Here is a 23,111-nt window from a genome sequence, read left to right as displayed (position 1 = left end):
AACACATATGAAGAACTAGTGATTTGGAGGCAGAGTGGCAGTATTAAGCCTGGATTTCCCATACTCAGATTAGGTTATTCCCTTTGACTATTCCAAATACACAGTCATGTCAACATTACACTTAATTTGACACCCAAAACCTCATCTGTAAACAAAAGCAGCCTTAGGTTTGCACATCTCAAAGCAAAATAACTGAATGGCCCCATGTACTTCCCTACAGGTTCACCTAAACCTCAACTGAGTCTGAATTCACCCTACTAGCTCTACAGGTACGCTACATTTTTGCTTGTGATGCACCTCCCTCCTCTCTGATCACGCTGGACTCCTCTAATGCAGCTGTGCCTAAAATGTAGTGGCCTTCCATCTATAAGCATGGGGAAAACAGCACTTCTGAAGGGGACATCTCCCTGTCTTTGGGGTTCTGGTCTTCTTGATGGCCTGCTGGACTGTATTCAGGTAGCTGGGAGCAGCATCCGGCTGGTGAGCCAGAAGCAGAGGTTAAGAGGAGCAGGGGTATGATGATGTTTTAAATACAGTGTGACAATCTGCAAGGATTTTTCTAGCAGTTTGAAAAGAAAAAGAATATAAAAAGATCTTTTTAACAGGTTAAAGCTTAGGCCAGATTCTAACCCAAGTATTCTTGTGAACATCTACTGAAATGCAGCTTAAAAATAAAAGCACGAACACTCATTTTGGTCAAGAAATGAGAATAAAGTGATTTACCAAGATTGTTGTCCGTTAGCACTTCTTTGACCCTCTTTGTGATGCCATAGGTATCCAGCTCAGGGGACATAGCAACCAGTTCTTGAATGCTGAGTGCCGAGTGGCCCGACAGCGGCAGAGGTGTTGTAGATTGGGATTCAGAAGCAGGTGGCTCGCTGGATTCCTGGGATTTGCCATCCTTACTTGTCTCTATAGTGGGACAGGGCTGCTGTACCAATTCAGTCAGGCTCTTCACTGATTCACTGGAACTCATGGGAGATTCAGGAGCAGGACTGCAACTAGCAGAAGTCTTTGGAGTGCTTTCTGTAATTAAAAGAAGAAAAAAGCCCCCACTTTAGCATAATTGTAATGTTTTGATTGCGGGATATTTAACTTGCCTTCTCATTTATATTCTACCTCCTTAAAGAAATGCCTAAGTATGCAAAATACTACTTGTTATGACTTGGTTACTAAAAAGCCTCTTTTTAAAAACAGAATTATTTTCTAATTTTATCTTGAGTCATCTCTGCTTTCTCATACAGACAAGATGTACAAATACAAATAAAAATCAGGAGAAATTGAAGCAAAATAGTCCTGAAGTTTGCAAGAAATCTCCTTGCTCAGGAAATCTCAGAGTTCTGCTTTCCACAACATTTTTTTTGTGTAAGGATGCTTTAAAATCTCCCATTTTTAGACTGGTTTAAGCCTCCTTCTGTGGCTTGTAAGAAAACTCACTCAGCTACTATTTTGTAGTGTCAATGAGGGATTTTCTACCAGTGATACAACTTTGTAGCTGCAGAGCGCTACTGATTTCATTTTGTTTCTTATCACTCGCATCACATTTTTGCACTTCTCTTTGCCTAGAAATAACAAGATTAAAATGCAGTTTGTAATTATGGTGTATTAATTAATGTGTTTGAGAACCCAACATAAAGATAGCCAGTGGATCAGGAGACACCCAAATCTGTTATTGTGACACTCTGTTTAAAAGAAAGCTTTCTGAATCTGTTAATTTGCCAACAAAAATAGGCTCTGTACAAAATGCTGTTTCCCCCTAATAAATTCACAGTTACCTCTAATGGAACGGAGCTTATGCTGAAAATCCAGACATCTAAGGGCACAGTCTAAACATGTTTTCAAGTAACAACACGTAGACAATGTGGTTTAGAAGAACAATTCCCTTCCAAAGATAAAGAGCACATGCAATTTCTCCCCCATTTTTGTGGGCCTGCCTCCTCCTCCTCCTTGCTGTCTCACATCTCATTACTTGACACGGTTAATCGCACGTGTATCAGATTCATACATCAGTGGATTTGTCTCGAGCTCTCTGGAGGCAGCTTACAAGGCTCTCAACGGTACAGGATGAGGCCAGTCCCCATCAAAAACTTAGTCCCTCTAACAGAACTGTTTTCTGAGCATGGCAACACAGCTATAAGAGAGGCTCACTCTGCAGCATCAGCTCCTGTCACTAACAGCAAATTTCACTATTTCTCGTTTGTTTGTTATGGAGAGTATTGTCAAACCATTACAGCACATGCAGCTTGTGCAGCATGGAAGCATATCCCAAACACTAAAGGAAAACGCTACAGAAGTGGGGTCCACATGGAGCGGGGAGCATAGTGTAATTGTGTTGTTCAAGGTAACAGAAGCTTTCAAAGACGCTGCATTTTGGAGAGGTTTCCTGACACTCCTACATAAAGTTGCTTTCTCAAAGCAAGCAACTGGACTTTTTCCTTAGCGCTTTATGAGAGATGCAAAAGAGGCAGACATAAAAGGAAAGCAAGGTGCATATAAATCTTTAAGGTAATAGGGATCCTACAAATCTGATTTCTTCTCTCTGTTCACCCCAGGTCATCATGCAACTGAATACAAACCCCAGCAAATGTTATTTTTGTACCAGGAGCAGCAAAGGAATTGTACTGTAAATTTGCCCTGATTCACCCATGCGAGGGACCAATTTGGCAGATCATCCATCTTGTTCACTGTACACTGTCAGGGACGGCATGAATTCCCTCCATGATAAACAGATTTCTTCTCAGGTCTGTGTCCTTTAACCCACAGCAAGGTCAAAATTATGGCTGCCTAGCTAATAAACTGCACGGCACTCGTTCAAGTTCCCTCTAATTTTGTCCCTTGTGCCAGCTTATACAAATCTTACTGAATAACTAGAGCAGCTGCAAATTTCCTATACAATTCCTCATCCGTGCACTGCAAAGCACATGCACACACGGAGCGCAGGAAAAATCCAACCCCCCCCAAGCCCCCAACCACACAGGACTAAACAAAGCATTGCTGAATGCTGCTTTCTCCCTCTCCTTTCCCTGCCCAGCCTAATTATGTAAACAACAAAGGTAATCTCTGCTATCATCTATCACTAAAATGCTCTATGTTGTTCACATATTAGCTTATTTATTTTTTATATCACATATCAAGAGCTTACTTGCATTTCATTTTTCAGGCCAATCTGCTCCTTATTTACTCAAAAAGGTGGGATTATCTGACTCTAATTTTGGAAAGCAGTACAGATGACAAACTGCTTTTCTTCCCCCAACGCAACACAAGTGTACAGTGATTTCAGATGAGACATTCTGCACATATACTCCAAATCACTCAAAATATGGTCCCCATTCATTTTCAGCATTGCTCCCTGATGCAAAAACGGTTTCAATACCACATAAATATTTGAGGAAAAGATCCATTATTTGGAAAAGTAAATTCAATAATCAAATAATGCAAACATTTCCTGGTAATCTACTTAAAAAATTAAATAGACATTTAGAGTGCAAGTGACTGCTGACAGAACAAAGGGGAAAATTGAATGTATTCACTGTTACAGATTTAACTGTCAATCCACAGCCATTTTGCATGGTTTATGAAATAATTTGTCTGTATTCATTTCTCTCAAGTTCCTCCCAGGACAAAGGAACAAATTCAGGACAGCTGAAAAATACATATTAAGATTTCCAAAGTAGCAATTGAACATTTCCAATGAAAATAATTCACTGGAAGCTTAGTTCTTTAAAACGCCTTCTGCTTTTTTAACCCCAGACTGCACTGAAGAGCAGCACTAGCCTAAGAGCGATGCAGTTTCTTAAGAGGGAATAAGTGATGTTCAGTGAATGTTTACATGTTTGTATTTAGTGAGGAAGGGATTATTCTGTCAATACAAGTCTGAAACTGCATTACGGCTGGCTGTAGGATCTGCAAACCCCACAGCCATCATTTATTGATGGCATTGCTTTAATAAATTCCAGAGAAACTTTGCTATACCAAAGGGGTGTTTTGCTTTGCTTTCCAACAGCCTGTATGCAGTTGAAAACCTGAAGCAAAAGCCCCAGAATAAGGTGCTAGAAGTAAAGAGCTGGAAAGATCAAAAGCATCACCAGCAACAAGGTCATTGCAGAACCTGGGATTTTATTTAAGGTCTCAGGTAACCAAAGACATCAGCCATGCCCTGTGCTTTATAGAGGATGGGAGAAACAGGGTGTCCCCACATTAGCTTGGTGGGAAGACCATTAGGACCTAAGCTTTGATTATGACACAGTTCAACATGACAATTGTAAATGGCTGGGAAACAGGTGTATCTTTTGTGCACTTACAGGTTGATGTTGACAAACAGCATTAAAGATTCAAATAAATACATTTAAGTGATCCAAATCTTCTAACACTGCGGTCATGAAAGGGCAAAGGCACTACCATGCATTTCTTACGTTATTAATTCGAAATATACATCTGGGGTATAGGGAAGTTGAGGCACTTCCAACCAATTGTGATGTCTGCATAAATGAGTCAACAATCTGAAATACTTGGCCACTGCAACTGGCCTCCATTCATAGCTAAAACACAAAGACAACTGAAACACCAACACTGGCTATTTCACAGCTGATGGACATAGCTAGAGAGAGCCATGACTGTCCAGTGAAGGTGAGTATTCAAGTCTTTGAAGGCAAACAGATCTTCATAAAGGCAAATACACTGGATGCAGTTTGCAAACACTGAAGAGACATACTTGGGACCACATCATTCCTGGCAGAACACCTGGTCCTTACTCAGGAAATTCTTCAGTTTTGTTTTTTTCTATTACAGTACTAGAATGGGATGCATAATCTGAAATGAGGGTATATAAATGGATGGAAACAAAGTCAACATTATACAAATACCTTCTATTTTCTTTTTAAAATACTATTTTCCCAATATAAAATTGCTGCTTGAACGACCATCTCACTGCAACAAAACCCCAAACCATCACAGCTTGCCCATCTCTACCCCTTACTAGTTATCAGTTAAGAAACTAAACAAACTTACAAACAATTCAGCATATAGGATGAGGGTCTGTCTGAGCATTTTACAAAACTCACTGAGAACCATAACAAATTGCCCTTGCCTTCATTTATATGAACACAGAAAATCTTTTGTGCTCTTGCACTCCTTAGCACAATGGATGAAGCTAAATGATGCTTTGGTCCCATCCATCCTCTCCACCTTCCCCATAGGTTCTATTACAACAGTGTCATGGAAATGTGAGGAAGGCTGAAAATAGAGTTTCCAGTCTCAGTTCATTGGTTATGGTGGTTTTCCTGAACTTAACATCAGCTTTTCTTACTCTTCTTCAATGACAAGACTTCCCACTCCCACAATGGGGTCAGGTCCCCAGTACTGGGTCCTGGATCCTGAATTGCTCAAACACTGCCTGTAGAACATTTTGGACTGTGATTATCCTAATGTCTCCTGCAAATTACCTGAAACCACTTTCCCCAACAGCATCAGCCTGACACATTCTTCTACGAGGTCTGATCATGTTTTGCCATTGTAACATGACAAAATCCCCGTAGGGTGTAACAAACCATGGGCTGCACTGGGGTCCCCCATTACAGCACAGCATCACCTGTTCAGTTGCAGGAGCTCAACAGGCAGAGACTTTCAATTATACTCTGCGAAACTGCACGGTACCAATCAAGAAGGACCATTTTTGTGATGTACAGGAACTCAAAGCAATCTGACTTTGCTCTCCATATGAAAGCAGTGGTATAGCTCAGATTCACAGCACTCTGGATGCTCCTTCGGAAGCTCAGGACATCTCAGATGCAAAGAATTAAGGTGACGCCTGCTACAACCTCCCTGGAAAATCACAGATGTCTACATGACACCAGTACCGGATGTATCCCTCTCAAAAGAGGTATCCAGATGACAGAGCAGTGTTGAGACACGGATATGGTTTCACCAGTCCCAGAGGCATCCCGCTGCTGTCTGCCAGCATAGGCAGATTCCTCCAGTGGAATTGCCTGTATGCATTTCAAGAGCTGCAGGTCTGACACTTTTGCTCATACCCTACCTCAGCTCCTACGCCCATGGCAGCAAACTGACTTTACATCCAACTGTAACCAAAACTTCAGAGCAAAGGTCTGAACAATGGCATCTGAATCTGCAAGCATCAAACACAAGCTCAAGGCACGGAGCCTCTCCTCCCAGCACACTCGCCTGTGTATAAAGAGCACTCCGCACTTTTGCAGCTCAGGAACCACTAGGAGAATAAACTGCCCAACTGCTGTTGCAAACACAAGCTTAGCTAATAAACTGCAAAAGGACTCCTGGGGAACGAGGTACCAAACACGGCATAGCTGGGGAAGACCAGGCAAAACACAGAAGGTATTCAGAGGCCTCTAAAAGGATTATGAAAAATATGATATTCTAAAGACAGCAGGCAGACAACAGCTGTCTAAAGTTCCAGAGCGAAGTGGATTGAAAAAGCAGATCCACTGTAATTTCCAGAGACAAATCTCTGTAGTTTATCTGATCCACTATTTAAATTTCAGTGCAGAGTCCTCTATCTGCAGTAATAATAACCTAAATTCCATTTAGTGTTCATTTGAGCAGTCAGGATAAAGTCATTTCTTATTATCTCCCCACTGTGTAAAAAACAGCTTGAAGGTAGGAAGTCAGCAAGCATTTTCACCAAAAAGTAATTATTGTAAGTGACATTTTTACTGCTGGCATGCCATAAGGCGAACTGCGCATTTGGAAGGACAAGTTGCTAAAACAAAATGACAGGGTACTCTGTGACATTCCAACAAGAACCCAAACATGATTTAACTGGCACTGGGTTTGATGCACCACTTTTTACAGTGTCCAAAGCTCAAGCTTCAGGTTGATGCCAAACTAGTCAAATTCCAAGTTCCTTTTCAAGGGGCAGAGAGAACTGCCATATCCTGTGCACAGTGGAGCAGGGAGGACACGGAGCATCCCACGCTCTGTGCACTCCTGTTATGGCAAATTAGTAGGGAAGATGAAAGCAGACAAACGTGGAGGAGAGATTTCTCAGCAACCTCTTAAAAGAGCATTTGCTACTTCAGGGCCTGCATTTACCTCCTCGTGCAGATGAGTTAATGGACAACAACAGACCTGGCAGGTTGCCTGAGATCAAAGTGTCTCATACTGGGACTGGGTTATTTTCTGTCTTCCCCTGATAAAAAGGATGCCCATTCTGTAAACCAAAACCTGGTGTATGCTGTGCTGAGAATCAGGACTTGATCACACAGCTCAACAACAGCCACATCCTCAGGACAACCACTTCATTCTGTTTCCTAGGGTCTGAAAATTTCAGGGAGATATTTTTCTCCTCTGCCCTCCTGTCTCATTTTACCTGTCTCAATGGATGTCTTTGCAAGAGCAAAGCACCCCAACAACTCTCCTGGCTAACGGAGGTGCAGTGCAAGCTTGAGCTGTGGGATGTGATGGGCATTTGTGGAACAGCGCTGCAATGCATCCGTCTTCTGACTAATTGAGAGAAAATCCATGTGAAAGCTGAAGGCTTTCTCTCAGGTAGTGGTTTTGGTGGATTTACTTCAAGTGAGTGAACCTTGCCTTTCACAGTTTGCAATTAATGTGGCTTATGAAAATATGACCTGCCCTACAGTTATAAACTCCCACAGTTCTATGTAGGGAGTATACAAACCTCCGTACAGCGCGCATACACAACGAGGTGGAGTAGGTAGGTACGTGCAGTTACGGTTGCAAGCACCTGCTATTGTTCTGACTCTAAGATTTCCATTCTGACCGTGGAGATTTTGTTTGTTTGTTTGTTTCACAAATGCTGGAACTTTGGGGATGTTATTTTGGGTCTTGGCTCAGAGGGAAATTTTATGTGGATGAGGGGAGGGATCAAAAGAAAACCCCTTTAGGAAAGCATGCAGATGTATGCGTGTCTGCACTGAACAGGGAGGAAACCAGCTTTGGTTAACTCTGAAATTACTAGGGCAGTACTAAAAATAAAGGTCCCCAAACTGCATAGAGCACATAAAACTACCTGGATGATCAGAGTGAATGTTAGAAGTACTTGAAAAAAGCTGCTTCTGAGCATTGATAAAGGCTTAAAGGTATCACTGCAATTTTTATGTGGCATTTTCAATAGGGATGTTAGCTTTGCACTTGTATTAAAATACGTGTTTTCAGCCATTCTAGAAACCAGAAAGAGCTGGGAGATACCCGATGAAGTTCAGAAAAGAGCAAGTAAGATGTGAGGTGATGATAGACTCGTGAGGAGAGATTTAGAGCTGGACATTTAAAACGACTTACAGAAGTTGGGCAACCAATTCTGTTTCCAATGAACGCGCAACTACAAATGCCTCAGACAGCCTTGGAAATCCCACTGTGGCCAAACCTACGTTAAGACTCTGACTCCTCACAACCAAAAGCTGGCATGAGAGCAGTTTAAGGTGTTCCTGTGCTGGCTCCATCCTTTACCTCCATTTTTGCCTGACCCTGAAATATAATGCTGTCCCCACATAGTTGGGGGCACCAAACCTGTGACCCAGATCTGAAAAGCAGCGGCCCACTGACACACACCTGCAATGCATACAGATGAAAGGGATTCCAAGCAGGAACCTGGATCTCTTTCCTGATCTCATCTGCAGTCAAGCCCATCAGCAAAAGGATGGTCTATTGTGCCAGTCTCCGTGTTAGGAATAACAAGGAAAAGTCCTAGTGCAGCCTTGTGAGTTTAATGTTGCTTGTGGACCAACAACGGAAGAACACCCTGTGCCCAGGGCCATCCAACCAACTTTACAACCGAGCAGAAACATGTCTAGCTGCTGCGTTATGTATGCCTGCTCCGGATAGGATGCAGTGTTTAGCTCACAACTTTGACAGGGTCAGAACTGCCTTCCTGCGCATCCCTCTTAAAAAGCTTTCAGCAGATGGAGTGTGGCAGTGCCATCACTTGGTTCTCACCCTTTTATGGCTGCTCCAGGAAGGCACCACTGGAAGTCCTGGCTGGTGAACCCTCGCAGCTCTTCACACACACCTCTTGAGCCCACACAAGTGCTTTATAGCTCTCTGAGAGGTGTGTTGTGCTCCAGTAATGCAAAAGACCTCAACAGCTGTAAAGTTTTGTTCTGCACACCGCATGCACCACATGCACCCAGATGTGGAGAGGCAAATCCAGGTAATCATACAGGAGGCCTGGCTAAGTAATGTTGCAGAGCTGGACAACTGTAAGGCTGCATAAACTCAAACCATCAGACTTAGAATCATAGAACGATTCTTTTTTCATAGACACTTCTACTGAGTTAGGAGGACTCTGCTGCTGGGCTGTCCGCTACGGTGAGGATGAGAAGATCACTGTGAAGGCAGTCTGAACATCCAGGATATCCAGAATCTTGTGCAGAAAGATATGACTGGAGTTAATCAATTAAAATGAGAAGTTTCACTGAGATCTATCAGACTTTGGAACAGACACACCAACTCCTGACACAACCACACCACCTGATGAAAACTCTCAAATAGGAGGCACTTTGGAAATGGCCTACAGGGAAGCATGAGGTCTCTACACAGCCATGATGTTAAGTGCTATTCTACAACGAATGAAGGGGAAAAGAAAGGAACTTGAGAATATTTTTAGCTGGATGTAGACACACAATCAGAAACATCAGAGCAATGCTCTGGTCACGCCAACAGCCCAGTCCCACTGGCCAAAAGTGGATGTCTATGGAACAGGTAAAGACCACAACAAGCACATAGGGAGAATCTCCTCAAACGCCTACCTGCTCCCACAGAGCTTCTTGACCCAAGAAAGTGCTAAATGAGAAATCTATAGTTTTTACATATCATCTTTAAAGAATTAAAGAATCCTTTCCAAGAAGCTATCAGATTTTAAATCAGGTGATTAATGGCAAAATCACAGCTGCTTTGAAAGGCTTTGCTCTACTCTGCAAATCTTTATGTAGTATTGAGATTTTTCTCTGTTTCTGTTACTTAAGTCAGAAGTCAGTATTTAGAAATAAGTGCTAGAAAATATTTTCAATAACCTTATTATTAAACCAGCTTGTGTGCAAAAGCTTTATTAAGGATTTTCTGACTGTTAAAACAAATATGTCGAGAAAGCAATCAATCAAGATGCCACAACCCCACATAGTTATATTTTTAGTACAATCAAAATAAATGAGTGCACAATGCCTTTTGGGAAACGGAGTTAGAGCTTTTAGTGGTTCTGCTGCAGCTCATGGTGTCTTTGTTGACTTGCTGACCTTGTGATTAGAGACTAACTTTAACGCCTTACCATGTCTGTAATGGTTTATTGTCCTCCTCTGTTGTAAGCCTGAGTGTGAAGGTATTTCTACATCCTCCTTGGAGACTTTAACCTCTTGTCTGCTCCAGACAAGCGTATGAAGCAGAATGCATATGTGCAGTGTGCACTGCATTTAAACATACCTCTCCCGTTAAACAATGTGGACATTCATTTGTGATGGGCAGGATACACACGGGATGGATCCCAGGCTAATGACTGCCCTCCTTCCCAAGAGAGAAGACCTATCTAACAATGTGGTGGGTTGTTCTTCATCTCAGAAGCAAGCAGTTGAAGAAGAGTGACCCTGAGCATTGCTCTACTAAACGTAGTGCTCTTCAGGAGGAGTACTGGCTAAAGTACTGAAACAAAATGACATTTACATTGTATGCAACAATATTATAAAAGCTATTAAGGTACATTATTTTACACATCCTCATAATCTCTCCATACTGCTTTACTTAATTTGTGATAAAATTGTTGAGAAAGGGTACTTAATGTAGGACAGTCAGTAAAAGTAATTTATCATCTTCCCGCTTCGGTGCTCACGTTATCAGCGAACTCATTTTCTGCATTCATCATGCAATCAGCCTATTATTTGCATATTAATCAGGCAGTGGACCATGAAAGAGCCGCATCCCAGCCAAATGCTGCACTATCTCAGGAGGAACACTCAGTAATTATCATACATCAGTGTTATGATGTGGTAATTGATTATAACATCTTTCTGTTGCCCCTGGGGAGTCCCACTGCTAACCCAGCTTCAGGCATTCTGTGCAGATTTTTCTCTGAAAATTAGAGAAAACCATTGCTGTCCTTTTATTGGGTTTTTTTTTAGCTTTACCATAGATGGCTCTGAGCATTTCCAAGTTACTTTCGCCTGTATTTAAATGACACCTTCATTAGGGAAAAAAACACCTGCCTCAGATGAAGAAAAGGAAACACTCAGCAACCCAAACCCCCAGAACAAACCATTTGGGCTCTGTGTGTCCTCTCTTTCAAGGTCTGTTGGCTTTTTAGGTGGGGTGTTACTTACATAATAGCCTTCCCCATCGAACACAACAAAACATTGCAACTTCAATAGACAGTAATTGCAAAGTTCGCATAAAGGCAGTTAAGTTGCTTTATTTAGGTGCCAAATGAGAGGCTAATTTTGGTCCTCTCCTAAAGGACAAATGAAACATCTGCCAGTTCAAACTTGCACTATTTTTAGGACCCAAGTTCCAGAGGGGTAAAAGAGAGAAACAAACATAAACCACAACATAGTTACTCTGCACTGATCTCCCACCTCCTATGTGTGCGCAAGAGAGGGGATGGAAGGGGCAGCTCCCATCTCCCACCTATCCCAAACTCCCTTTGGAGAGCACAGAGGAAAGGAGGGATGTCTCAGGAGCGGATACCAAAGGAGACCATCTCGTGTGGAACGACAGAGAAGGATGTTTTGGCTGGGCTACCTGTGAGGAGAGCTGTTGAGAACAAACAAGGACAATGTCACTCTTCACAGCAGAGAATTGTCCTGGGATAGTCTCATCAGAGAGACCCCCAGCACTGACAGCAACACAGGGATATGTTGTCAAGCTGAGGTTTTGGCAGTAAATAGCATCAAACAGTGCCTGAATTATTCTGGGCAGCCATCATTTTTCAACGCCATTATAGGGCATTATAGACACAGCCAAAGAAACAAGTACCTCTTAAGTTGCTATCAGCAATATCTTTGACAAGTACAGATGTGAGACAAAGGAAGGGACCTTAAAGCTCACCCAATTCCAACCCCCTGCCCCCTCCCACTAGAGCAGCTTGCTCCAAGCCCCTGTGTCCAACCTGGCCTTGAACACTGCCAGGGATGGGGCAGCCACAGCTTCTCTGGGCACCCTGTGCCAGCGCCTCAGCACCCTCACAGGGAAACACTGCCTGAGATCTAACACAAATTTACACTCTGTCAGCTTAAAGCCATGTACTACCTGGCCTATTTTACATTTCTTGCTGTCATTATATTTTCTCCTTTCATTAGCTCTTTTTAATTGGATATTTTTTCTATTGTCACTTTTATTTAAACCTGATCTCAAACCCACTTTGTTTTGTTTTCAATGCAAGTTGTGTTTCTCATCAGATGTAAATAATCACCGGATTCCTTCAGTTGCTGTTTCTCTGGATGGCTGCTGGCAAATTTAAAAACCTCCAATACCCACCAAATTAGGTGAGACAAAGTCATCAGTTTTTCTCACACCCTAATGCAAAGGGCAGGCTAGAAGGAAACGCAGAAGATTCTAATTTTCTGGTAATTTTCTGTTTTTTTTTTTCTTGGGAATGATTTGCTATCAAGTAATACATAACTCTGCAAACAGGATTTTGTTGTTAGGAGTCTAACAGGCTCTTTATCTTCCTGTTTTAGAGCTGCTTGGTGGAGACGACGGCTGCCTTGCAGCTCCATCCCCATTATAAGATGGGAATAACAACCCACACGTTTGGTACTAGCACACCTTTTTTCCTGTACTTTGGGAGGAAAATAGCCCATTATCTGTTCTTTGGATTGAAAGCAAGGTAGTTTTCATCCAGCCAGCGGAGGAGCATTTTGTTTTGTCATTTGCTAAGCAGTGGCTGGGCTGCTGTGGGGGACACCTGAGGGCACGATGGCTACTTCCATCGCACTGGTGCCAGCCACGCGGCCATGGGGGCTGGACACGCTGCCCCCTCCTTTCCCCACAAGCAACCAGAAGACCAGTGTGAGCTTCTGCCAGCTGCCAGAGCCCCCTATCACCAACAGAAACACACCCACTGCCTTCAGAGAAGAACCTTCCCAACCTCTTCTGCAGCTGCCAGCCCACAGGAGACAGATCCTGGCCATCACCCTGACTCCTGACCCCCCAGCACGACTGCCACAGCCTCGCTCGTGTTTCAGTGCTGCTCCAGTTATTTTTGCATTTGTCTTTCCAACGTATCAGCTCATCATTTTCCATCCAGCTCTTCTGTGCTTAGCAGCTGGCAGGAGAAGCCCCCCGTGCTGGGAAGCAGGGAGGGGAGGTAATGTGGGTCCCCGCCTCCGCAAAGGAGGCTGCACAACTCCAAATGTGCAAAAGGAGGGAAAACAAAATGCTGGTAACTAATGAAATGAAGAAAAAAGCAATAAAACAATGAAGAGTGGAATTTACAGAGATCTAATATTCAATATTCCTCTAAACAAAGCCTGAAGAGAGTACAAGAAGTTACACATTCGGATTGATGCTGAAGCTGCAGGGGAAGCCCGTACTCACAAACTATATCCACTTTTCAGCAACTATTAAGCTTACTGGTACTCCTATAAGCTACCTGAGAAGCCCACCAGTAATAATGGTCAGGAAAGATTCTTTTGTCATACAGCTTAAAAAATATATTCTCTCATTAATTCTAACTTTTAAAAATGAAGACTTTGAGAATGAGGCATTAGCGTGCCTGGCTAAACACTCCAGCAGAGCTGTACATGAGCTCCTTGCATGGAGATCTTTCCCTGAACACCGAAGGGGAGTGTAAAGGACCCACATTCCCAAATTAACCACAGAAATAAAGCATAGCTGCAACCTGTCTGGGTAACTCCTCCAAAATGAGTGCTATGAGCCCATACCCACACTTCAGAGTGAATTAAATTTGTCTTCAGAATCCAGCCTGAGTCTCCTCTTTGCCATATTAACATGAGAAGAGTGTTGGTGCTTTGCCATTTTAAGTCAGCTGTAAGGGTTATCTGCCTAGAAAACAGTGTTCACTCTATGATTATATATTTTATTTTAGCACTTTTAGACTACTGAAGCTATGACCACAATAAGGATGGAGTCATTTTCTGCAAGCTTAATCACTGGTTGGCTCAATGGACAGAAAACACAACTAAGGCAGAAATTTCTCTACAAATGCTATTTGCTAAGCATCACTGATGGACGAAGGACTATGGGCCATGCAAGACAGCCTGTGGAGGACAGAGCTAAGCAAGAGGCAAGAATGACCAGATGATGGCTAGCAATGATAGCCAACATTATGTTAAGAATGAACTTGAAACACTGACTTCACACTGCATTCCCAGGTCCCAGTAGGTTGCCTTGACGGCAATTCTCCCAGCTTTATTGATACCAGAAAGGCTGCCAGGAAGGTTTTCATGGTCCAAATGTCAGGGAAATGGCACAGAATATGATCACACACATCGCAGACAGACTACAACAGCTGCCCTTATGAGGAGCCAACTGATATCCTATGGTTTGAAATCAAGACAGTCACAGCCAACTGCTCCAGAACTGCAATCTCAAGCCACACACAAAGAATGTGGTGGAAGCTTCACCGATGTGCACCAGTGTCCTTCAGGGCTAGCATGAAGGTAACTGCTTGGCTGACTTGGTTGTTCAGCCCCAAACTTTGCACGTGCATTTGCACCCAGCACAAAAGGAAACAAGCTTCTCAACCAAAGACTCAAAACCTGGTTATTAAATGTAAACCATCTATGCAAGGAAGGTGCAGTCCAACTACTCTGCTATGAAAAGCACTTTGTGATCTCCCTTCTCTTCCATTTTACAGACTACATTAACCACAAACATTTCAGGTCATACAGCTGTATTAATCTGGAACACCAGCAAAGGACTGCAGAACAATCTCTCTCTCCTTTTTGATTCAACAATGAAAAATAGCTCAAATTGGAGAAGATCTGTCAGCATCACGGGACCGATGACTTGCATGATCTCAAGGTACTAAGGATTTGGCTCCCCAAATGTTAATCCCTGCTGTGCTCTGGACTCTGACGAACCATCTCAGACAGCTCTGCCCATCCAAAACAAAAGAGTACAATGAAACCATGATCCATGGAGCAATGAGGAGGTAAGAGCTTCTCCATTGCTACCAAGTGGCCAGCGAGCTCTTCCCATCAGCACATCACGATGGTAAACCTGAATATGGACTGCAAGTCTGAAATACACTCTCTTCCCACTTTGTTTCTCTCCGAATAGTCGAAGTGACAGCATCCTTCTGTTACTTGGTAAATGGGAAGATCTACTCAGTACACAGTTAACTACCTGCCTGCTCAGCAGATTCTGTACTGAAAAGATATTACAGGAATACGCATTACATAAATACAAATATAATGGATACGTGGGTTTGTCATCATTCCACACTATGGCTGTTAATATCCTAAATACAGTGAATCACAGACTGCATTCTGATTATTTTTTTCAGATTTTCTTTCCCATGGGATGATAAGAAGTAATCTCCCTGTTGTTACAAATGTTTTATTTTGAAAAGAAAGCCTTTATGCATATTTTAGTTGATCTAAATACAGTAGATCTTGGGTTTTTAAATCACGAGATAATACGCAATTATCTCAAGCTAGATTCTGATTTTGAAACAAGCTCTAATTAGCTCCCCATTTTATGCTGCTATAATCCTTTCTTCAACTCCCATGAGTGTTACTATTGCTAAGCAGCATGAGGTTAGGAATGATGGATGATACCCAGAAAGGAAGACAAACAAAAGGGAAATTCAAAATCCCCTGAGATCACCCGCAGCTGTATCGGCAAATGAAGATTTCCACATTAGGTCATAAGACGACCCTTACAGAAACACAGACCAAAAAGGCACGTCTTTTTCCCACTGAGTATTTGCAAGTCTTTAATGTAGTATAGAGAGAGTGTATGTCCTTCACAGAGGATAAATACAAAAGTGAATACAAATTCAGCTTTCCTGGGAGCTGCTATGAAATCAACAGCAGCAAAACCTGAAACTTTGTCTTGAAGTCATACAGATGCTCAGTAAAGACTTAAGAACCCAGAATGAAACAGGCTGGTAAAAGCTACATACAGTACAAGCATTTAGAAATATACCCAAGCACAAAACCCATCTTCTGGCACATGGCTACTGGCCAAAGCCAACCCAGCTCTGATCAGCAGCAATGCAACTAAATAAGGGTCAAATTCATCACGAAAAAACGCTGATGCAGTTGGGTGACACTAATTCAACTTTTTGTTCCATGTGATTTGGTCCGTGCTTTTGACACATAAATCATTAAAAAGGCAGATTTACCCAAGGGCATTAGAGCAGTTAGGTGGAAAGAAATACACAGGAAGAATCTTCGGAAAGGCACAGCGATACTATTTTTGACCACCGAGGGTATAGGCACCGTTTTTGTGTAAAACAAGTTCACTGAAACTTGCACAGAAACACGAAAGCCTTGATGAAAGGTCACAAGCAGAAAATACAGGTATTTACCTGGTTGTAATTTGGTACAGTGTTTTTTCAAACCCCATAAATAAAGGTTTTAAAGATGAAAATCAAGCCTGGCTTCTCTCTGCTATCTCAATCTCTATCTATATCTGTATCAAGACCCATCTAACGCTTATCCATTCATTCCCACATAGAAAAGACTAATGGGTCCATCTGTTCACGTGCGACAATGGAAAATCACCAGACAAAAGAACACATTTTCATGAACGAGGTGTTAATCAAAACCTCATGATCTAGGAGTGTAAGTAACCGGGTCAGAAATCCAGCAAATCTTGCTAGTTTGACAGAATAGTGCCAAACAGTAATGAAAATACTCACAGCTAATAAAAGTCTGAGACGTTACTATGCTTGTTGACACTCTGCACGCTGAAGACCTTCTTGGCAAAGCACTCAGGAGCCACTGAATGTATTAGTTTAATTTCACTTCTTCCCCTTCATGCATTCAACAAGTTCCAAGGCAATTATATTACACGGAAAAGGTTCCAGACCTTTTCTCGTTTCAAAATTGTTCTGATTCATTTCTGGTTTAAAACTACAACATGCAACCTTTTCTGCCTGGATTTTCCTGGGAAACATCTCAGAAGAAGTGAAAATGGGAATTGCTTTTTTCTTTTGCCTGCCCTGCAGTGGAGGATCTTTCACAAATGCATAATTCTTATTACCTTTTCCAAAGTGCTTGCTGTGCTTTTAATTACAGAAGCGCTGCTAATAAAAGAAAATGACCAAACTGCCCTTCCTCATTCAAATCACTTGGTTTTGCTCTTTTGTTCTGCAGGGTGTCACAACTTTCCTTATTCCTTTATACAGAGGAAGGCACCAGGAAAAGAACAATTGCACAACAATTTTGTTTTTAATCACTGGGTGAGGAAGAAGAGGGCACGAGCACCTTCTCTCCTTAGTTAGTCTAAGGAAAGAAGGGGGCAATCATCAATAACATGATTTTATTAGCTGATAGGAACGTGTCGCCTCACAAAATATGAGCTCAAGGGCAGGAACTGACAAACAAGATTGGGAGTGTGGGAGGGGAGCAAAATATCACAGCAGCAAAACTGAACTTCCTGAAGGAAATCACTTTCAGCTACCAGCGATCCTCCTGGGAATCCACAAGGTGGTTGGATTCTAATCCTATGGGCTTGTCTTTCAATCTTTTATAATTACAGTTAGTCATAAATATGATGATTAGCAATAACAATGCAGCCTTTTCCCAGCTCCTCTGATTTCAGATTCCTCTTAAAACGGCTACAATTAATTACTCATATTTTCCATGCTGTCTTAGGCGTTTATAGCTGTAACAGTTACCCTTGCATAGTATTAATGCTACAGAAAAATAGCCAATGCATGCTTTTAATGAACAGCAGCTTCTAAAACGTAGCAGGAAACTTTAATGTTCACTAAATGCTTTGCTGCAAGTAACAATAGCCCTATGATTGCAAATAATTTTTGCCCAGTTTGGTTATTTTCATTGCTTGCTTTTACCAGGGGCATTTTTTGTTTGTTTTTTTTTTTTTTTCTGGCTTTTATCTATTTTCAACTCTTAAGAAAAACGTGGACCGAATGTCATCACGGATCTTCTTGTAGTAAAATCTTTTAGTCTGAAATAGTTTTTCAGTAGACAGAGAAACGCGATTGGGTTGGGATGTTCAGAATAAACCCAGCAAACGCCAGAAAAAAAGAGTGTTTCAGAATGGCAAGAGGTAGAAGAGGAGCACGACCCACCCTTGTGTGTATGCTGGAATGCAATAGTTCTCCAATACAGGGCACAGGGTGCAAGTACTGGGTAGGGCACAAGTGTTTTTCTAAAGCACAAAACAGCCCAAGCAGTTTACGCCAGTTAAGCATATCATTGGTAAAACGTCTGTGTGGGTAGAGTTTGGTATCTAACAGCAGGAACACAGCTGTTCTGTTCCAGTCTCCTTCCTATACCGTGGCTATCTTACAAAACCTTGAGCAATTTACTTCTCTTTGACACTCATCTTTGCTGCATCTGCTTTTTTGCAAACAGAAAGGGGAGGGAGGAAAAAAAAGAAGGTCGGTTTGGAATACTTAGGGAAGCTTGAAACAGAGAGGCACAACGTGGTCTTTTCCCCCACCTTCAAATTAACAAAGCAGGTTTTATGCTAAGGAAAGTGGGGGGAACAAAAAACAAGCCAGTGTGAGTGAGGCAGCTGGAATATGTAGATCACATTACAAACGAAAGGCTTGTTTTACAGCCATTGTCACATGTCAAACTGATAAGCTGAACTATGGTAAAAGAAACCCTACAGAGCCAATGATCTCTAAGATCAGAGAGAGCCTCTTTACCTAATATATGCAGCTAAATACGTGTACTCCCTACATCTGCCATAGCAACAAGGAGAGAACGAGGAATTAACTGGCTTAATAAAAACCTGAAGGGACTCCTGTATGATATAACACAACACGGGCAACCTCTTGGCATCAAAGCAAAAGAAACGTAACAAAAGCACACAGAATTATTTCAGAGCAAATCATTGAAACCAGCTGATTACCTGAGCTTGCACATCCCTGCTGTAGGGAATCCTGTAATGATGTCACAGAGTGAAGGACTAGATAAGAGAGGAGAGGAAAATCAGGGAACAATAAAAGGAGATGCCAAACCACAAACTAAACAGTAAGCAGGCTCAACAAATAGCAAAGTGCTGATCTCGGCAAGGGCGCGCTGCTCATTTAAGTCAGTGGCATTATCAGGGTACAACCGAGGCCAAACCCTAGTCTGGCCTTTCTGTCACAATTGGTATTAGAGTAAGAGGAGAGCCACAATAAAAGTGTAATTGCAACACAGCATCCCCCCCTTTAAAGCTTAGTTCTTCTAGCTCACCTCCTGAGAAAGCAATCGATATTCTCCTAGGAACAATAAAAATCCCCTATGCAAGCCTAGAAAACAGCACACAAGATTTTCCAGCTCTTTGGCCAAAATCGTTTGACTTACGTATCATATTCATGCCTAGCTAATATCATCCTAATGAGGAACTTGATAACTGCTGCTTATCAATTACACATAAATAAGTGCTTCCTTCATAAACATTCCCAGTGCATTCTCTGGGGACTGGCTGGGCTGCAAGGGTGGACGCTGCCACTTCCAGCATTGCCTGGCCTAGCACTGGGTGCAAGTGTCACTTACTGCAAGTTTAAAAAAGAAAAGAAAAAAAAGAAAAGAAAGATCTCCTCCTCCTCGACTCAAACAACAGAGTGGAATTTTAATTACCTTGTCCTTGTTGCTGCCCTTGTGCAGGCAGGACACACTGTCCCAGCTCACCATTCAACCAGAGCTGCATACGAATAAATGGTTCTCGGCCTTTTTGGGTCAATTTACTCCATGGCTTTGGCCTGGAGAGCATGTCACTGACACTTCCTTGGGACAGCCCCAATACCTGAAGTGAAGCAACCAAGAATGGCACGTTAACACATTTGATGTGGAAGGACGAGTAATTTCAGTCACTTTGGTTTTCCTTTGCTGCTGTATCGCTCCAATCGCTTTTATAGGGACAATGAGTAAAACTGCAAAATGACCTCTGTGGGTACTTGGATGGAAATGCTTTTCTCCTGCCGTGGTTTCCTGCTGGAGCATGGGGCTTTTTTCCTGCAGGAACGGAGTGGCAGCACAAACAGCAAAAGGATGGTGCGAGATTTGCATGCTTTTCATATTTTGTGTCAGATAGTTTCATCAGTTTTAACAGGAAAAACAGAGAGTCCAGGCACACACAGGCAGATAAAACAGGAAATGATTGGCATGTATTTTGTTCTCAAACAAAAATAATTGGGACTTTTGAGACTAGGCCTATAGCTGGTTGATTTTTTGGGGGATGAATTATAACGATGTGTATTTTCACCTGCAGCAGCGGCTGCTCCACGTAAGTAAATATTTAAGAACACAGCCGACTGCAGCAAAGGGGGAATTTCAGACAGACAGAATGCAATTACCTGCCTGGAATTCAGCACAGGTACAGCAGTTAAAAATCACATGTAATGAAAGCTGCCACGGGATCTTTAATGACCCCAAGAGGTCAGGTTTTTCATTTTACATCTTAGTGAAAAGGTAACAGCACGATGCCAGCTCCTATTAGACTGTTATATTTGATTCAATTCCGCATAGGAAGAAGAAACACCAGATGTCCTCCGCTTCTTACAGCCTGGGAGGTGTTTTCTGGTGGGTGGGGACCCTCCTGAAATCCCACGTGTTCAATGCTTAGGGCCCACAGTGTGAGGATTTCAGACAGCCTTATCGTGCATTGTGTATCTGTAATCAAACATTGCTTTAAAACATCTCAAAGCACGCTAAGGTACCGAGCACCAGGTATAAGAAATGACTGAATTCCTGGCTTCAGACTAAGGAGAGGTAGGGGATTTTCCGTGTGTTTGTTTAAATACCCTTGTGCACATTTCCAAATATTAAAAAGGAAAAATGCTCTTGTGTCTTCACTTATAACAAATTTAAGACTCTCCAGTCATGACAACGGTATTACTCAAATATTCCATGAATTCATTACTTTAAGCACGAAATATTGAGTCTCAGTAACGTTTGCTTCAGCTTTCAGGATTTCTAAACTGGGGGGCCCCATTTCTAATTACAGGTGGCTGCAGCCAATCTTTGTATAAAACACTTAACAGACGAAGCAAAAGCATTTTTCCATCAGACACATGGTGTATCCTCCTGAGCTCCAGACCAACATAAGAAGCAGAACGCGCGCTCACAACACTGGGGTAACAAGAGAACCACTTCTTTACCTTTTCCCCAAAGATCCTTTGGCAGATGCCATTCTTTGCTAGCTTTTCTTTGACCTGCCGCGTTAGCTCTATCGTATCCACTTCCTGGTACATATAAATCTCATACTGCTCAGGTGTCAGTGGAGGAACTGAAGGTTTGGATGGCTTTGACAAAGACACGATAGGGGATGAAGGGAGGGGGCTATTCTGTGGTGTCTCACTGCGACTCGCCCCAGTCATGCTCAATTCAGAACTCTGCGAGTACGGAGATTCAGCGTTTGGCCACTCTTTCCAATACTCTGAAGAAGATGGTCCTTGGAGCTGGCTACGATCTGGCCTAGTCTGATTGCTGACCTTTTCTTTTCCACCACTGGTTTCCTCAACTTTTATGTCTTCAGGAAGAGCTGTATTTCTTCTCTCATGCTGCACAGTATTCCACCAATGGTCCTTCCAAACACCACCACGTCCCAACTCATTTTTAACATGCCTCAACATACCCTGGGCAGAATCACTTACTCCATGAAGCTCTAAAACAGGTGCCTCCTGAGGCTCCTTTTTGAGCCCAGAGAGGTTCTGCAACGCAGAGATACTGGAATCAGTGACAGATGAATGTTTCTTCAGGGATATGGCCAAAGGAGAATAGCTGGAAACTGAAGACATTGCAGGTGTAGATACTAGTTTGGGGGACAGGATAGAAATGTCAGCTTGAGATAAAGGTGGTGTTTTTAAGGCAGGTTCAAGGGCAGCCTGCTGTGCCTCCATTTCACGTCGGGCTTGTTGCAGAATGGATCGAATAGCATCATCAGAATTGCCACTGCTAGATGCAGAAGGCGGCTGAGCCGGCTCAGCTATGAAAAACAACCAAAAGACTAAATGCAACACAGGAATATGCTTTATATTCAACATGTGCTACTGTTAATATTTCCCTGTCAGAAAAAAGGGCTGCAATACATTTCTGGATGGGAAGGAGGAGTTTCCACTAAGCAAAGGTTTGTACTTTATCAAAATAAGGTAAGATTTCCAAAGTTCTTCACTGGAAAAATATGAGAGTTGCCAAAGTGCTGGACTTGTGCAGGCAGAGCCTCAGCTGCAGATGTCTGGTGCCATTTGCATGTTTTCCACCATTGAAAACATTTTCAAACAAATGCCTTTGAAAATTCAAGCCTTCAGCTCTTCCTCCCCCACCCCAAGTGGTCAATAACATGTCATGGGTCTGTTTGCAAAGTTATTTAACCTTTCACTTCTCTCTATCTTCACAAAGGAATGGTAACACACACAAAACTGCGCACAGCTGCATTCACCTGGATGGACTACTAATACCCTCTTACTAGATAAATGAGGGGAGCCCTTTATACTCCAAAAATATAACACACAAATTACAACAAAGCAAGAACTTTACTAAGAGACTTCGTTATTTCATTTAACAAGCTGGATATGCTCCTGCTTCCTGTTTTCTCATTCCATGGTCACAGCCACTGAAATAAACAGCTCTACAAAAACCAGGCTGATGCCTGGTCATCACTCTGCCTTATCTGGAGCTCAAGAATGGAGCCCTGGGCTCTTTCAGAAGAGGTAACACCTAAAAGCAGTATTTCAGTGGTGAATCGGGGCTTGTGGGGCTGTGCTGCAGCAGTTGGGGATGAGCAGAACAATGGCATCTGCTTCCATTTAAGTTAGTCTCCACTGAGGTCCCCAGTGGTTGAAAACCAATTCCTCTGAAAGCTACTCTACAACGAATGGGGAAAGTGAAGCACTAAGTATAAGAGGGAACTCATACACTACAAGAAGAGGCCTCAAAGTGAAGTAAGATTTGAAACACGCTGCATGTTATTCTAGCAATATTATGGGCTTGTCTGAATACATTTCCAAATTTGCTTCCCTACATTGCTTCCTGTCACAC

The 23,111-nt window shown here is 42.4% G+C and overlaps 1 protein-coding gene across 9 annotated transcripts in view; it reads right to left on the bottom strand.

Annotated features, from left to right (window-relative positions):
- CUX1 (cut like homeobox 1) overlaps nucleotides 1-23,111 on the bottom strand; it is a 269,185-nt gene that overhangs the window by 43,319 nt on the left and 202,755 nt on the right. For 4 of the 9 annotated variants that reach the window (XM_061470425.1, XM_061470426.1, XM_061470428.1 and 1 more), the window contains 4 exons: nucleotides 21,233-22,059; nucleotides 19,713-19,878; nucleotides 18,997-19,053; nucleotides 724-1,026 (listed from right to left, as the gene is read on the bottom strand). The exons of 1 other annotated variant lie outside the window; for it this stretch is intronic. In XM_061470425.1, coding sequence (XP_061326409.1) covers nucleotides 724-1,026; nucleotides 18,997-19,053; nucleotides 19,713-19,878; nucleotides 21,233-22,059 — 1,353 coding nt within the window. The remainder of the gene's footprint in view (nucleotides 1-723; nucleotides 1,027-18,996; nucleotides 19,054-19,712; nucleotides 19,879-21,232; nucleotides 22,060-23,111) is intronic. 4 more of the 9 variants (XM_061470427.1, XM_061470430.1, XM_061470434.1 and 1 more) reach the window with 2 other exon arrangements.

Source organism: Pezoporus flaviventris, unplaced genomic scaffold, assembly GCF_033815535.1.
Source record: "Pezoporus flaviventris isolate CSIRO_AGI_PZ_B2104156 unplaced genomic scaffold, CSIRO_AGI_Pfla_v1 ptg000063l, whole genome shotgun sequence".
In the NCBI taxonomy this organism is placed as follows: Eukaryota; Metazoa; Chordata; class Aves; order Psittaciformes; family Psittacidae; genus Pezoporus; species Pezoporus flaviventris.
Note: the sequence above shows the minus strand (reverse complement) of the source record. Positions and strands in the feature narration are given on the sequence as shown.